The 17,231-nt window shown below is 44.3% G+C and overlaps 1 protein-coding gene across 2 annotated transcripts in view; it reads left to right on the forward strand.

Moving 5' to 3' along the window:
• Positions 1 to 3,584: 3,584 nt before the first annotated feature.
• The window catches only part of LOC111144572 (microcephalin 1), a 242,617-nt gene continuing 228,970 nt past the window's right edge, over positions 3,585 to 17,231 (forward strand). For both annotated transcript variants that reach the window (XM_022498928.1, XM_022498927.1), the window contains exons 1-2: positions 3,585 to 3,672; positions 11,781 to 11,899. In XM_022498928.1, the coding sequence (XP_022354636.1) occupies positions 3,661 to 3,672; positions 11,781 to 11,899 (131 nt within the window). In that variant the 5' untranslated portion in view covers positions 3,585 to 3,660. The remainder of the gene's footprint in view (positions 3,673 to 11,780; positions 11,900 to 17,231) is intronic.

The raw sequence follows: 17,231 nt of genomic DNA on the forward strand, positions 1-17,231 counted from the left end.
ACCTGCACGCAAATCAAAGAGTTGTAAACTTAAGGACTGAGCCACCCAGGTGCCCCTGCTTACTTTTTCTAGCAGGGCCTTCCTGAGCATCAAGTAATCTGAAGTACGGAATAACAGGAAGTTTTTTTAATTGTAAAGGAGATGGGGGGGGGCAGAGAATGAGTCCCCCATTGGTCTCCAGGATATAATAAACACGTTAAAAAATACAGAATGTTAATAAGTGTCTAGGAGGAAATGCATAGATGTACACAAGTGCTTTGTAAATTGTAACACCAACACTCACCTCATAGGTAAGATGAACTTCGATAATACATCTAAAGTCCATGATAGAGTGCTCAACAAACGTCAGCTATTATTTCTACTATTATTAAGGATTACTTTTTTTTTTTTTTTTTTTTTTAAGCAGGAAAAAGCTTGCAAAGTTTTAGTAACTCGTCATTATCTCAGATCTGGTTAGTGGCTGATGCCAGTCTCCAAACTCCAGGTCCAGACTGATTTCGTAATGCAGCCTGTATTTTAACCATTAGGTTACAAGGGATTCCCTTAATGTGTGCTTCTCATTAAGCCTGGGAATGGAATGTTTTACACAACAGAAGGCATGGAAGGCACTGAAATCATTGGAAATGAAGGATTTTATACATTCGGTGGTTCATCCTTTAATACAGAGGGCATGGATCCTTCAACGGATTCGGCGTTTCAGGGAGATTAAACGGTTTTTATCAGCAGCCAAACAAGACCTTTCCTGCCTTAAAAACCGTCCTCTCCAGGAACCCTGGGAACTCGCGCAACCCCGCCTTGGCTAGCCGCTTCCCGCAGGACAAGCACGTGCAGCCCGGGGGCGGGACTTGCAGGCGTGGGCGGGGCTCCGCGGGCGGGAGGTTTGAATCCCCGGGAGGGTGAGCTGCGCTCCCGCAGGGCTGCTTCCTAGAGCGGATCCCACGAGCTTCCTGCCGGGTTCGCCCGCTCCCGCCCGGATTATTCCGCTCCCGCCCGGATTATTCCGCTCCGGGATTTGCGGCCGGCAAAGCTCGAGTGAGACGGCCTAGCGCGGGACGCCCACAGCTGCTGTCAGGGGTCTAGGGTTCCCCGCCCCGCCGCCCCCAGCCGGAATGAAGTCCAGGGTCTCCCCATGGGACCTGAAGTCCGGGGTCCCCCCAGCGGGGTCGGAGACCTGGCTCCTCCTTTCCTCCCGTGGGATCTGAGGTCCGGGGTCCCCCCTCCAGCGGGAATCTGAGGTCCGGGGTGTCCTCCCAGCGGGGATCTGAGGTCCCGGGTTCCCCCAGTGGGGTCTGAGACCGGGGTCCCCGCTCTCCCACTGCGGGATCTGACGCCCTGGGTATCTCCCCAGCGGGGATCTGAGGCCCGGGTCGCCCCGTGGGGTCTGAGATCTGGCTCCTCCCGTCTCCCCCGCGGGATCTGAGGTCCAGGGTACCCCCTCCAGAGGGGATCTGAGGTCCGGGGTACCCCCCAGCGGGGTCTGAGACTGGGCTCCTCCCTTCTCCCCCGCGGTATCTGAGGTCCAGGGTCCCCCCAGTGGGGTCGGAGACCTGGGGTCCCTCCAGCGGTGTCTGAGACCTGGCTCCTCCCTTTCCCTCCCGCGGGATGAGGTCCAGTGTCCCCCCCCCGAGCGGGAATCTGAAGCCCAGGGTCTCCAGGGGCGCCCACCTTCCCCGCAGGCGCTCTCAGGGACGGAGAAGGCAGTGGTCGGGCCCTCCGAGCGGTAACTGAGCGCTGACTACAGGGCGGCGCCCGGGGACCCGGTGCTCGCGGACGGACGGAGACCCATAGGGGCTGCGAACTACGACGGCGCCCCTCCCTCTCCCGCAGATCCCAGGTGGGCCAAGCGAGGCTCCGGGAAGCTTCTGAGTGTCCTTATGGAAACGGAACTATGATTGGGTTTTCTGGGACACCCGAAATCGTAATTCCCAAGCAGACAGAACATACTCGCGGGGAGAACCCTGATCAGCGATGTCAGACTGGAGGCGAGCTGCGACCCGGCGCAGGGAAAACCCTCTGGCCCCTTTAAGGCAAGCAGAGACGGTCACATTTTTTCTCCCACCCTCCTTGGGCTGTTAGAAAACGTGGATGAGCGGATTTCCGTGGAGCTGGAAGGCAAGGGCGCGCGCTTGCGCGCACGTCAGCTCTGGCGCATGCTCAGTGTCACTCCTGGCTCGCCCGCCTTGGAGCGGTGTAACGGGTGCGCTTCCTAAGGTCTCTCATGGCGGCTCCCGTGACCCCAGGGCGCCAGGTCTTGAAAGGTGAGGGGACTTCCTGCACTCTGGGAGTTGAGTCGGCGGCCACGGGCCGGCTTGAGGGCCTGCGTCCAGGACTCCGTGAGTGCGCGGAGTGGGCTCGCTAGGCGCGTGGGGAGGCGAGCCTGGTCTTTCAGGAAGTCTGCCCCGGCAGCGTGTGGATGTGGAGGAAGACTTGCCCCCCCCCCCCCCGGTGCGGTGTTGTCACTGTCCCTGTGGAGTGTGTGGGGGAGCTGTCCCTGAGTCCAGTCCAGTCCCTTTGGGGTATGGGGGGCTGTCACCGTCCCTGTGGGGTGTGGGGGGCTGTCCCGGAGTCCAGTCCCTGTGGGGGATGGGGGGCTGTCCCGGAGTCCCGTCCCTGTGGGGGGCTGTCCCGGAGTCCAGTCCCTGTGGGGGATGGGGGGCTGTCCCGGAGTCCCGTCCAGTCCCTGCCCGGTGTGGAGGGCTGTCCTGAAGTCCAGTCCCTGTGGGGGTATGGGGGTGTCTGTCACCGCCCCTGTGGGGAGTGGGGTAGGTTGTCAGTCTCTGTGGGGTGTGGGGGGGGCTGTTTCTGAGTCCACTACCTTCCCTGTCCCTGTGGGGTGTCCCTGTGGGGTGTCCCTGTGGGAAGTGTGGTAGGGTTGCCACTGCCTCTGAGGGGGTGGGGGCTGTCTATGAGCCCAGTACCCTCTCCATCCCTGTGGGGTGGGGGGGCATGTCTGTCCCCTGGTACAAGAATTTAAGTGGCTATATGGTCCTTTACACAAAACATACTCTTAACCAGAAAAGTCTAGCCTAGTTTAGGAATTTGGGAAGAGCGTCCAGGGTTAAGAAGGTTAAATAAGTCAAGCAGAGAGAGTCAATTATCATATGGTTTCACTTATTTGCGGAGCATAACAACACGGAGGACATGGGGAGATGGAGAGGAGAAGGGAGTTGAGGGAAATTGGAAGCGGAGGTGAACCACGAGAGACTATGGACTCTGAAAAACAACCTGAGGGTCTTGAAGGGGCAGGGGTGGGAGGTTGGGGGAACCTGGTGGTGGGTATTAGGGAAGGGCACGGATTGCCTGGAGCACTGGGTGTGGTGCAAAAACAATGAATACTGTTATGCTGAAAGAAATTAAAAAAAAAAGTTAAGCCTCCGTGTGTGTATTAATGAAGTTGTTCTTTGCTTGGAGTTTTAAGAACCTTAATGGCACTAATGCTATTTTGAAGAGGCTTTTGATAGAAGAAGCTTTGAATTTACTTTTGAATGTAAATAGAACAGGATAAACATCTATTGAACTCCTTGGGGAGAGTTGCTAGAATTTCAGATATATTTCATGCTAGTATCTTGTTTATTTTCAGATGTAGTGGCCTACGTTGAAGTCTGGTCGGTGAATGGAACGGAAAATTATTCAAAGACATTTACAAACCAACTTGTGGATATGGGGGCAAAGGTAAGAAATTAATTTTACCATTGCTCCATATGGCAGTCCTCTGATACCTAATGAGAAATACTTGTATTTTCTCATTTTGGGAACTCGTATGTAGAACATGCGGGGTGAAGAACAAGGAAGACAGTGGGTGAGCGGCGTGGTGGAGGAGGGGTGAACCAGGATGCAGAAGAAATTGAGAACAGTTGGTTCTAAGACTAGCCTAGAAATGTGGATTCTGACACTGGTTAATTGGATGCAGGATGCTGTTGACCAAAGTGAGAAATACAGGAAAAGGAAAGGTTTTTAAGGGAAAGATTGTGAATTTGAGCACACTGAAAACATCTGACGGACAATTAGATACACAGATCTGGAATTTGATTTAGTTGAGGCTGGAGATAATATTGTAGGGGTCGAGACCCTGTGGGTCAGGTGAAACCACTGCTGTGGGAATGACTCAGGTGGTTAGAATGAAAGGGGCTGAGGGGGAGCCTATTTAGTACTTGAAGGGCGGGTGATGGGAGCAGGGAACCTGGGGACAACGGAGGAATTCCAGGAAATTCTGGAAAACTAAGTCTGGAAGTCCGAGGAGGCATGTACTTCAGAGATGGAATTTTAAAGCAATGCAGGGGCGCCTGGGTGGCTCAGTGGGTTGAAGCCTCTGCCTTTGGCCGGGGTCATGGTCTCCGGGTCCTGGGATCGAGCCCCATATCTGGCTCTCTGCTCAGCAGGGAGCCTGCTTCCCCCTCTCTCTCTGCCTGCCTCTCTGCCTGCTTGTGATCTCTCTCTGTCAAATAAATAAAATCTTAAAAAAAAGAAAAATTAAGCAATGCACAATCTTCAGACAAGTTGAGACTGGCAAGTGTCCTTTAGGTTTGAAAACTGTAAGGTTGTGGATGAGTGTAGTTTTCAGTGACATGGGTGAAAGGATTGGACATTAGCCCAGAAGTGAATGCGATATGAGGAATGGAGGTGGTGAAGACGGGCTGCTCTCAGAGGCTCTTGAACTGTGAGCAAAGTGTATTCACGTGTGCGGGTGATGGGGGGTGCGGGGGAGCACGACAGGCTGGGTAAAGGCAGAGATTAATACGGCAAGAAGATGGGTGAAGGCAGGGCCAGAGTTGAGGGTGAGGCGAGAGAGGCATCCAGGCTATAAAACAGAAAGGGGCATTGAGCCATGGGCAGAGAGGGTGCCCCGAAATCTTGTCTGACTCCTGCTAGGCCCTCCCCTGACAGGCACCGTAGACCGGAGTGGAGAGTATGGAACATGTAGGGATAGGGTGCTCTTGTGAACCTGAGAAGACCCCTTCTTTTCCGATCCGTTGGAAGGTAGGAAGCAAAGGGTGTTTCCTTGTTTTGATGCCTGCTACCTACTTGGGCGAAAAGACAAGGTACACTGGCTGAGAAAAAGGCCATGCGGTGTGGGAGCTGACAGAATGGCCTTTTTTGTTTGCTTGTTTTTGTTTTTTTTTTATTTTTGACAGAATGGCCTTTAAGACTGTTGTATTTTAGTATTAAGATCTTCGATCTCTTGGATCTTTTTGCTTTTTACTTTTAATTGAGAAAATTTTCAAATAAAAAGGAACATAGCGATCCAGTAATTGTTAACATCTTAAGGTACTTTGTCTTCATCTCTTCTGTATAGTAGATTTACACGCATATGTGTTTCTTTTCCTAAACTGTTTGAAAGGGAGTCACAGATAAAATTTGTCCCTAAACTGTCAGTGTGTAACCTCTAAGAACAAGGAATTTTCCTGTATGATAAAAAGACCATTATCACTTCTGAGAAAATTCGCAGTGGTTCCTAATGGATTCAACCATTGCAGAAAACTGTGTGCATTTCAGCCAGTGGATGAGATCCCCACTGCCATTTGTAGTTAGTTTTGTCTTTATTTTCAGCCCTTTGGTGCGTTTCTGGGGGCACATCATCATGGTTTGAAATTGTATTTTCCTGCATGTTTTCATATATTTATTTGGAGGAGCCTGTTCAAGACTCCAGCTCCTAGTTCCATTGGGTTTTTCCTTCTCTTCTTGATTGGTAAGCATTCCCGCTCTCATTGTTGGCCATATGAATTGCAAGATTTTCTAACTCTGTAACTTGTCTTTTCATCTTTATGGTATCTTTTGTTGATAAATGGAATATAGTTTATTTCTTTATGGTGAGCTTTTGTTTAAAAACAAAAACAAAGCAACTGTGCCTGTACCAAGATTACGAAGATTTCTCCCTTTATTTTCTAGAAGCTTTATCATTTTGCCTTTCACATCTAGATTTACTGTATATCTGGAATTTTTATATATGATGTGAAATAGTTTCATTTTTTTCCCACGTGAATAGTCTTTTATCTTAGCACCATTTATTGAAAAGACCATCCTTTACCCCATCTCTGAAGTAATGACTTTGCTTGTCATCGGTCAGGTAACTGGATCTTTCAGTATCTGTTCTCATGACAGACCACAGTCATAATTGCTGCTTATAATGAATCTTCCTAAGTCTCCTTGTTTTTCCTTCAGGGTGTCCTGGCTGTTCTTTGCCTTTTGCATTTCCACATATATTTTAGAATCAGTTTCTCAGCTTTTAAAAATTTTGAATGGATTGGATTGATAAAAGTAGATCCGTATGTATGGAGTAGATCCAAAGTATGGAGTAGATCCAAAGTATGGAGACAACTGACGTTTTTACAAAACTGAATCTTCCAACCCATGAACCTATATGCCTTTGTTGATTTTGGTTTCTTTAATTTCTTTCAGTAATGTTTTATAATTTTCTTGGTCATTTTTCATGGTATTATAAATGGTATCTTTCAAATTACTTTTTCTAACTTATTACTGGTACCTAGAAATAATTTTTTCACATCTACCTTGTGTCCAGAAGACTTAGCAAACTCATGGATATGGCATTTTGGGGACTTATGAATGTACACAATTGAATATTATGTGCATAGACAGTCTGTTTTCTAATTGTAATCTTTCTATTTCTTTTTCTGGACATACTGCACTGGTGAGGGCCTGTGTTGAATAGAGCACACTTATTTTGTGTGGTTCCTCTGCTCAAGGGAAAACTTTGTATTTTCATCTAATGCAGTTTTTTTGTTTTGTTTTTAAAATTGGAGTATAGTTGACATACAATATTGTATTCATTTCGGGTTTAGAACATAGTGATTCCACATTTATGTATGCTATGAAATGATCACCAGTAAGTCTAGTTCTGATCTGTTACCAAAGTTATTTTAATATCCTTGATTATATTCCTTATGGTATACTTTCCATCTCCAGGGCTTAAAACTGGAAGTTCATACCTTTTCTAATCTTCACATATTTTGTCCACCACTCCTGTCCCCTCTGGTACCCACCAGTTTTTTATGAGTCTGTTTTGTTTTTTAGATTACATGTATAAGATCATATGCCTAATTTTTTTTTTAACCAACTTTCAGATCCTAATTTGCTGAGAGTTTTCTTCATGAATTAACTTTTTAATGTCCTCAGTTGTGTTTTCTGCATATAATTGAGATGATCATAAGGTGTTTCTCTTTTACTTTGTTAACATAGTGAATAACTATTTATTTTATCATTAACTAACTTTGCAGTCCTGGAATAGACTCAGGCGGTGGGAAAGCGTTATCATTTTTATGTATTTGTTGATAACAGTTTGCCGGTATTTTGTTTTTTCTTTTTCCCCTGCAAATATTTCAAGGAGTGATACCGATACTGGCTCGTCCTTTTCTGTTCCGGTAGTGCTGTCATGTGGTTCAGTACTAAAGATAGGCTGGTTTCATAATTGCTGCTTATAATGAATCTTCCTAAGTCTCCTTGTTTTTCCTTCAGGGTGTCCTGGCTGTTCTTTGCCTTTTGCATTTCCACATATATTTTAGAATCAGTTTCTCAGCTTTTAAAAATTTTGAATGGGATTGGATTGATAAAAGTAGATCCGTATGTATGGAGTAGATCCAAAGTAGAGTAGATCCAAAGTATGGAGTAGATCCAAAGTATGGAGTAGATCCAAAGTATGGAGACAACTGACGTTTTTACAAAACTGAATCTTCCAACCCATGAACCTATATGCCTTTGTTGATTTTGGTTTCTTTAATTTGTTTCAGTAATGTTTTATAATTTCTTGGTCATTTTTCATGGTATTATAAATGGTATCTTTCAAATTACTTTTTCTAACTTATTACTTTTGGTGTAATTAGCCAATGAAGCCAACTAGTCCTTGAGCTTTCTTTGTTGATTTTTTTTTTTTTTTAAGATTTTATTTATTTATTTGAGAGCCTGAGATCACAAGTAGGCAGAGAAGCAGGCAGAGAGAGAGGAGGAAGCAGGCTCCCTGCTAAGCAGAGAGCAGGATGCCATGCGCTTGATCCCAGGACCCTGGGGTCATGACCTGAGCTGAAGGCAGAGGCTTTAACCCACTGAGCCACCCAGGCACCCCTCTTTGTTGATTTTTTAAAAACCATGAGAGACTGTGGATTCTGAGGAACTGAGGGTTTTGGAGGGGAGAAGGGTGGGAGGTTGGGTGAGTCTGGTGGTGGGTATTGTGGAGGGCACGTATTGCATGGAGCACTGGGTGTGGTGCATAAACTGAATTCTGGAGCACTGAAAAGAAATTTTAAAGATAAATAAAAATTTGAAAAAAAAAACCAAAACCTTCTTGTTACAGTTTTTCATCTGTTTGAAAATTACAGGGTGTTCATTTTTTCCTATTGTGAATGCTTTTAGAAAGCAGTTTTTTTAAAGAAATGTATTCATTTCATCTAAATTTTCAAATTTATTGGATCAAAGCTATTCATAATATCCTGTTTGAATTTTTTAATGTCTTCACAGTCTATAGAGATGACCCCCTTCATACTGATACTGGTTACCTTTGTCTTTTCTCTTATTTTCCTTATTAACATGTACTTGGGTTTTTATTGATTTTGTTAGTTTTTCCGAAGAACCAAAATTTGGTGTTCTTGATCCTCCTTTACTTTTTTATTAATTCTGGCCTCATTTTTATAATCCTCTAATTCATTCTTTGGTTTTGATTAGCTGTTCTTTTTCCAGCTCTTCAAGACGGGCGCTTTGACATTTAGCCTCCTTACTCTTTGTACGCATGTTTGTTGTGACGTTGTTAGATGAACATTTGTCAGGTGGAACCCAGGGTGCTGAATAGTGAGCAGCAGTGAGACAGCAGACTATCAGGGAATTGAAACAAGTTTATTACATGCCTTGGAGGAGGTACCTGATGCCATGAACCCTTGAGGAGCCACACAAGGAGACAGCCAGAGAGAATGGCAGGACCTGAGCCATATGTCTTTACTAGAGTCCATGGGTGGAATGCTTTCAGCTTCCTAGTCTAGGACTGGGTTAATCAATTCAAACCAAAGAATGAGCTGTTGGTAGCTCCAGAGCCTTGTCTAAGAGGCACACAAGGGGAAAGACCTTGAAGGTAGAGGAGTTGGTTTCTCAAAGGGCCATTGGGGAAATGACATTTGTTCATAACTCTGGGGGCTGTTATCTAGGTTATGTGCTTGCATGAAGGGTTGGTGTTGGTTTAAGACTCCTGCAGAATGCTTGGCCAAAAAACTGTATGCCAAGGCAGCGGTACCTTGGACTAGTGTAGCTAGAGTCTTTTTTTTTTTTTTTTAAAGATTTTATTTATTTGACAGAGAGAGATCACAAGTGGGCAGAGAGGCAAGCAGAGAGAGAGAGGAGGAAGCAGGCTCCCTGCAGAGCAGAGAGCCCGCCGTGGGACTCAATCCCAGGACCCTGAGACCATGACCTGAGCTGAAGGCAGAGGCTTAACCCACTGAGCCACCCAGGTGCCCCTGTAGCTAGACTCTTGACAGCCTTCTAGGTTATACATTTCTCCCTAAGCTGGGTTTTAGCGTATTCCCTAAGGCTTTGTCGGGTAGATTGCAGTATCTAGGTCTACTTTTACTTTTTGATTTATCTAGTGGTTTATGTTCTTGTCTCATCTCTAGATAAGCTTGATGTTTTGTTTGTTGTTGTTGTTTCTTCTGGTTGAGTATTGTGTGTATTTAAAATAGTTTGGAATTAATTTGAGACCTGGAATTGTATTCTCTTTCTTCAGAAGAGATTCATATTTACTTCAGTCTTCTTTTTAGTGCTCATAATCCAGGATTATCTTAATCCAGTTGCAGGGTTGAATATGACTTAAAACTGGACTGCAGACCTGTGAGGGCCAATATGACTGTGGTTTACCCTTACTCCTGGATGAGCCCTTCGGGTGACCATACAAGATATGAGGGTTTTGCCAGACTCTCTTCTCCCATTCTGAGGCTGGCAGTCCAATTTTTGCCCCTCTTGTCCTCAGGAATTTAGAAGTGCTACCCATTGTTTGCTAAATATGACAAAAGCTGTAGGGAAACCATGACCCTGAATGCTAGACTCCTCTGTCTGGTTGTGTTAGTTGTGTACCTAGAGTCTTGGCTCAGTAATAATCCCTTACTGTCTCAATAGCTCTCTGGGGCCTTCTGGTAGGTAGGTAGGTAGGTAGACAAAGAGATAAGTATTTATATTTCATCAAAGCAATACATACGCGTTGCTTACAAGGGCAAATGTGCAGTGCCATGAGGTTCATAGTACAACCAAGGGGAAACCAGCAATCCTTCGCTCTACACTTCTCATTCTGTTTTTCTAAGACAGCCTTTTTCAGATGTTTCTTTTAGTGTGTACCTTTTTATTTCCAAACAGTATACATGTATTACTTTGACAAAATTAAATATTGTTAAAAGAGTGATGTATTGGACCATTTCCACTTTTGGACAGATGACATGTAAAAGGTAAATTTTTGAACACCATGAGTTTGAACATGCCTTTATTATACCTTTCTTTACCTTTTTTTTTTTTTTAAGATTTTATTTATTTATTTGACAGAGAGAGAGACCACAAGTAGGCAGAGAGGCAGACAGAGAGAGAGAGAGGAAGAAGCAGGATCCCCGCTGAGCAGAGAGCCCGATGCGGGCCCTATCCCAGGATCCTGGGATCATGTCCTGAGCTGAAGGCAGAGGCTTTAACCCACTGAGCCACCCAGGCGCCCCCTTTCTTTACCTTTGACTGGTATTTTAGTTGGCTGTAAAATGCTAAGTGTATATTATTTTTCCTTGAAAGCACTTCTCCATTGTTTCCTGACTTCCATGTTGCTGTTGGGAAGTCTGATTTCACTGTAGTTTCTCAGTGTTGAGTGTGATTTATCCTCACCTCCACTTCTTTACCCTCTCTTTTAATGTCAAATCTTTCTCTACTCCAGCTCTACTGGAATTTCACAATGATATACTTAATATGGTTCTGTTTTCATTTTCATGCTGGGCCCTTGGGGGGTCCTTTTGCTCTAGAACACATGCCCTTTAATTTGAGAAATTTTTCTTGAATTATTTCTTTTCCATTTTCTCTATTCCTGTATTTCTTCAACTGTTATTACTTAGCTCTTGGTTCTCCTGATCGTGAGCTGATGTTCATATCTTGATCTTCTGTTGCATCCATCTCCTTGACTTTTTGTTGTCCTTTGGGGAGAATTTCTCAACTTTATTAGTGTCCAGCATTTCTATAGACTTCTTTTTACTTATGTCATCATATTTTTAATTTCCAAGAGCTCTTTAGTTCTCTGACCCCCACATCTTAGATATTCTTTCTTGAACACAGTATCTTCTGCAGATTTAAATGAATGTTATTTTCTTCCAAATACATTAAATATTTTTAATGTTAATTACATAAGTATTCCATGTATTGTTTCCTGTGAGTTTTATTTTATGTCTGATGTAGAAGTCTTAAATGTCCTTAAGTATTTGACTTAGCTTCCATTCTCTCCTCTACTGAAAAGGCATTGCCAGCTCCTGTCCACATTACCTCTCATTTTATCCTTGTAGAGCTCTTTCTATGTCAGGCTTTCTTGTGAGGGAGCAGAGATGAACACGTGTGTAACACAGCATCCTAACTGGAGCAGATCTGTTTTCTAAGCGGCATTATCCCTTTGGTAGCATAGTTCTCTGTGACAGATTTTGAGAAATGGAATTGCTGGGGTAGGGGTTTTAGATGTTTCCTTTTGGCAAATATTGAATAAAGTATCCTTTTTGATTAATTATGAAATTGTTCATAAATGGTAATTTGCATTGTGTTTTCTGCCTTTTTTTCTACAGGTTTCAAAAACTTTTAACAAACAAGTAACTCATGTTGTGTTCAAAGACGGATACCAGAGCACTTGGGACAAAGCACAGAAGAGAGGTGTGAAGCTCGTTTCAGTGCTCTGGGTCGAAAAGTAAGTGGTTTCTTTATTTTTTTTTCTGTATCTAGTGTTGGTCGATTGTAGAGCTGTTTGTCATACATCGCAGAAACAGACAAAATGTGATTTTTGTCTTTTCTTTGTGTCTTATTTGGGCAAGTCATTTAATGTCCTCAGGCCTTGGTTTCGACAGCTGAGGGTGGACCTGGTATAACCCTCAACCCTGCCTAGAGGGAAGGTGACTGCACGGGCCCTAAGACACCTATGCCTAGTGTGTTCCTGAAACTGCCAGGAGGTGAATGAAACCGCCAGGGGTGAGGCAGATGATAATCTGCTCAGTTGCCACAGCTGAAGTACCACAGGCTTAAACTAACGGCATTGATTTCTTCCAGTTCTGGAGGCCAAAAATCCTCCATCCAAGTGTGGGCAGGGTTGATTCTTCTGAGGCCTCTGTCCTTGGCATACAGATGGCTGTCCTTTCTAGGTCTTCACCTGGTTTCTGCATGAGGGTCCTTATCTCCTCTTCTTGTAAGGACACCAGTTGTATTGGCTGAGGGCCCTCCCTAATGGCCTTATTTAACCTTAATTATCTCTTTCAAGGTCAGATCGCCAAATGTAGTTGACACTTGAAAAACAAAAAAGGATTTGAACTGTGGAGGTCCATTTCTATATGGATTGTTTTTCAATAAGAACATTGGAAAATTTTTTGGAGATGTGTGACAACTTGAAAAACTTACAGATAAACTGTGTAGCCTTGAAATATTGAAAAAATTAAGATATTTTAAGAATACTATATATAATACATAAAACATACAAAATACATGTTAATTGCTTGTTATTGGTAAGGCTTCCGGTCAGTGGTAGGCTTTTAGTTAAGTTTGGAGGAGCCAAAAGTTACATGTGGATTTTTAACTGCATAAGGGGAAAAGTTGGTGCCCCTAGAGCCCACGTTGTTAAGGAGTGAACTGTACAGTCACATTCTTACTTACTTGGGGTTAAGACTTCATGTGAGTTTTGTGGGGGACATAATTGAGCCCATAGCAGGTGTGGTCAAGGGGAAGCATTGGAGGAGATTGAGGTCAGTGACGGGTAGTGGGGCATCAGAGGATGTAGGGCCTTGTGGAGTGTGATTCAGAAGAGATGTGTATGGGAAAAGAGGCAAAGGAAGAGCCTAGAGATGTTGCTGGCACTAGGGTGGCAGTAACATGATCATGAAGAATGGTCAGGTTCAGTGTGTATTTTTGAAGGTAGTGCCAGACTAGATCTCCTGAAGATTTGGATGTGAGTTTGTAGAGAAGGGGAGGAATCACGGATGATTGTGAGATGTCGGCCCGAGGAAACAGAAAGATGGGTTTGCCATTTCCTGAGATTGGGAAGGCTTCAGAAGTACCAGGTTTGGAGGGGAGATCATGAGTTCCATTTGGATGTACTGAATTGGGGGGGATTTATTGGGCACCCATGTGGAGGTGTCAGGTAGGCAGTTAGATCTAGGAGTGTGGAGCTCCTTGAAGAGATTGCAGATAAACATGTGGGAGTCTTCCTTATACAGATGTTATTTTAAGCCGTAAATCTGAATGTGACCTCTTGGTAAGTATAGATAGGGAAGGGGGGGTGGTTCTGAGGTTGAGCATTCTAGTGTTGGGTGTTGAGGAGGAAAACCAGTGAGGATGGGATTCTAGAAGTCAGGTGAAGAAAGTTTTCAGGGAGGGGATCAGCTATGGCAAACAGGTTGAGTAAAGTCAGGTCTAAGAGGTTACCGTTGGAATTAGCAAGGTGGTGTCTTAACTAGCAGTTTTAGCAGATTAGTGGGAACAAGACTTGTTCAAATAGAAGTTGGGAAATAGTGCATGGAGACTACTCCAGTGGGGAACAGAGACCTGGGACAGTACCTGGAGGGGGGTGTGGAGTGGAAAATGTTGTTTAAGATGAGAGAAATGACAGCATCTCTGTATGTTGACAGAACTGATCCAGTAGAGGGAAATTTTGCTAATGAAGAGGCAAGAGGAGACATTTATTCATACTAGTGGGTTATTAAAAGGGCTGAGGGGAATAGACTCTAACCACAAGCCTATGGGTTATAAAGGATATATAGGTTATATACAGGCTAATCTTATGTATCCTATAGGTTATATAGGGTGGGTTATATGGGATCAAGGATAGGAGGGAATGCAGAGTCTAGGGGACAGTTGCTGCTAAGTGAGTAAATGTGGCTTCAGGTCTTATGGAAATTTCTTTCCTGATGCTGCTTTCTCAGTGAAAGGAGGCAAGACTGTGAACTGAGAATGAGAGGCATTGGCGGTTTGAAGAGAACACAAACACAGGATATAGTTGTCTAGGAGCTTGGGAAAGTGGATGGATCAGGGTGGGACTAATGGTTCACCTGAGGATGATGATAAGTTGACCATGAGGCCCGGAGCAACGGGACAGTTGTTTATCCAGCAACCTACAAGCAAGAAGGAGGCAGAGTGTTTGGTTTACCCAGGGTTGGATTTTGCCAGGCAACCCCCATAAAGGGGGTTGGAGGGATGTGGGATGCGGGGATAATGAGGGACCACGGACTCCAAGCTTGACTGGGGCTGGGGGCTTATGAAGGGAGCAAAGGATGGTGGAAATGTTTGATGAACAGACCATAAATCTTAGTTGGATTGAGGAATTGTTGGGGAGGTACAAGAGGTTGTGTTTCGGAGGACAGGAGGATGTGGTTGGAGAGTGTGATACTTGAAATGTAGATCATGGAGGGCATGCTGAGAAAATGGAATCCGTGGTAGGAACTCTTTGCAGGACCCCTGTCTGTTATAGGGCCAGTTAACCTGGAAGTAGTTCTTGGTTTGAAAGTAACAAGTACATACTAGGTGCTCCAGAAAAACTAGAACAGATACGACAGACACAGCATTTCAAAGAATTTATAACTTAGTGGAGGGGGGGAAATAAAATGCCATGATGTAATGAATGGTCAGGGCCACAGGGACCACAACTCCAGGAGCCCCCATATTGTGCTACATTGCCAAGTAGAAGGTTACTTGAAAAAGTCAGAGTTCGTCACATGGGGTTGAATGGCCATGCCTTCTTACTTAGTTTTTTTTTTTTTTTTAAATTAATGGACTTAATTCTTTTAAAGATTTATTTATTTCTTTATTTGAGAGAGAGAGAAAGTGAGCGAGAGAGAGAGAGCACGGGCGAGAGTGAGCGTGGGCACACACAGCAGGGGGAGGGAGGGAGAGAGGAGGAGGGAGAATCCTCAAGCACACTCACTGAGCACAGAGCCCATTGCGGGGCTCTGTCTCACGACCCTGAGATCACGAGCTCAGCCAAAACCAAGAGTTAGATGCTCATCTGACTGAGCCCCCCAGGCGCCCTGGACTTCATTCTTTTAGAGCAGTTTTACACATCATTATCGGAGTCTGTGCCCCTATATTGCTTTGCCGCTTTCATATGAATTTACTCTAGGTTTCTAAAGAAGCAGCAGTATGACTTTCTTACGGCAGGATTTCAGGGAACATTCTCTTGTCCAGAGGTATTTATCACGTGTGTCTTCAGCCCGAGACAGTCCTAAAGTGTCCACTATCAGATTTCCTACCTTCTATAGTCACTTAAGGGGACAGAGCAGCAGCAACACCAGAAGGATTTCTAATGATTATAAGGTACAAGTGGGTGTGTTTTCAGTAAGAATGTAGGAAGAGATTTAAACCTTTGATTATTATGTATGTATGTATGTAGTATGTTACGAATTTAAGTTTTAAGTAAATTAAGAAAAAAAAAGTGTCTCATATTCATCCATATGTTTACTATTTCTGTCACTTTTTTTTTTTAAGATTTTATTTATTTATTTGACAGACAGAGATCACAAGTAGGCAGAGAGGCAGGCAGAGAGAGAGGAGGAAGCAGGTTCCCTGCTGAGCGAGAGCGCGATGTGGGGCTCGATCCCAGGACCCTGGGATCATGACCTGAGCCGAAGGCAGAGGCTTAACCCACTGAGACACCCAAGTGCCCCAAAAGCTTATTTTAAAACCAGGTGCGGAGCCAGGTTGACCTGTGGCCCATAGTTTTCAAATGCCTGCTGTTGAACACGGTCTTCGACATGTCCCCACTTATCCCCAGTGCCCTCGTTTTTGTTCATTATTTTTCAGTCGTCATTTTTCTTCACATTGATCCTCCTTCAAGTTCATTGACTCTTTTCTCCATCAACTCCATTCTGTCATTAAGTCCATTTGGTAAATTTAGTTCATGTATTTTTCACCTCTGACATTTCCATCTGGTTCTTTTATGTGTGTTTTGTTTTTTAGCTGGGATTTCTGCTTTTGTTTTGTCTTTCCTTACATACGTGTTTTCCATTTTCTTGCACAGTACAGTAACAGTAGATCCTTTAATCCTCTTTTCTGATAATTCCAGCATTTTAGGGTTGGCATCTCTTGATTGTTTTCTCTTAGGAATGTGTCACATTTTCTGGCTCTATAATGTGACCTTTTAACTTAGGGTTTTGTTTTGGACACTGTAAATGTTACATAGACTCTGCATTCTTTTTTTTTTTTTAAAGATTTTATTTATTTATTTGACAGACAAAGATCACAAGCAGGCAGAGAGAGAGAGAGAGAGAGAGAGAGAGGAGGAGGAGGAGGCAGGCTTCCCACTGAGCAGAGAGCCCGATATGAGGCTCGATCCCAGGACCCTGGGATCATGACCCGAGCCGAAGGCAGGGGCTTTAACCCACTGAGCCACCCAGGCGCCCCGACTCTGCATTCTTTTATACTGCTCTGATGAGTGATTTTGTTTTAGCAAGCAGTTAACTTGTGTAGCTTTAAAATGCAGACTGTCGTTTTAAGACCTGTGGTGGACGTTTGCTTAGATCCATTCAGTTCTTCAAGCCTTGGCTGCAGGCTGATGTCCTTTTGCCTTATGCACAAGTAGGTCAGAGGTCAGCCAGGGATGTGGGCTTTTATGCTCAGAATCTGAGGTTCCTCTTCCCTGGCTTGTTTCCCTGGTCCTTTCCCTGGTGGCCGTACTTGCCAAGGCTCTGTTCCCTAGTTCCTTTGGCCAGAGAGACAGCAAGTCTTCTGTTGGAGGTTGAGCTGCTCAACACCACCACTCCCACAGACTCTGTCACTATGTTACTGCAGGATAAACACCCAGAAAATGTGGTAGAGCCACAGATTGTTTGCTTCCTTTTATAATATGACTTTTTAAACGTAAGTGGGACCTAGGTTGTTGTTTTTATTATTATTATTTTTTAAAGTATCTGAGGCTAGTCTAATTCTTTTCCTTTTGTAAATTATTTGATCTTTCTTCCAGGGTACCCAAGGTTTTTTTTGTTTGTTTGTTTTTTCTCTTTAAAATCAAGGGGTTTTTTTTTTTGCTTGTTTTGTTTTTTTTT

The sequence above is a fragment of the Enhydra lutris genome, unplaced genomic scaffold, assembly GCF_002288905.1.
Source record: "Enhydra lutris kenyoni isolate GAN:26980312 unplaced genomic scaffold, ASM228890v2 scaffoldscaffold11, whole genome shotgun sequence".
Taxonomy (NCBI): Eukaryota; Metazoa; Chordata; class Mammalia; order Carnivora; family Mustelidae; genus Enhydra; species Enhydra lutris.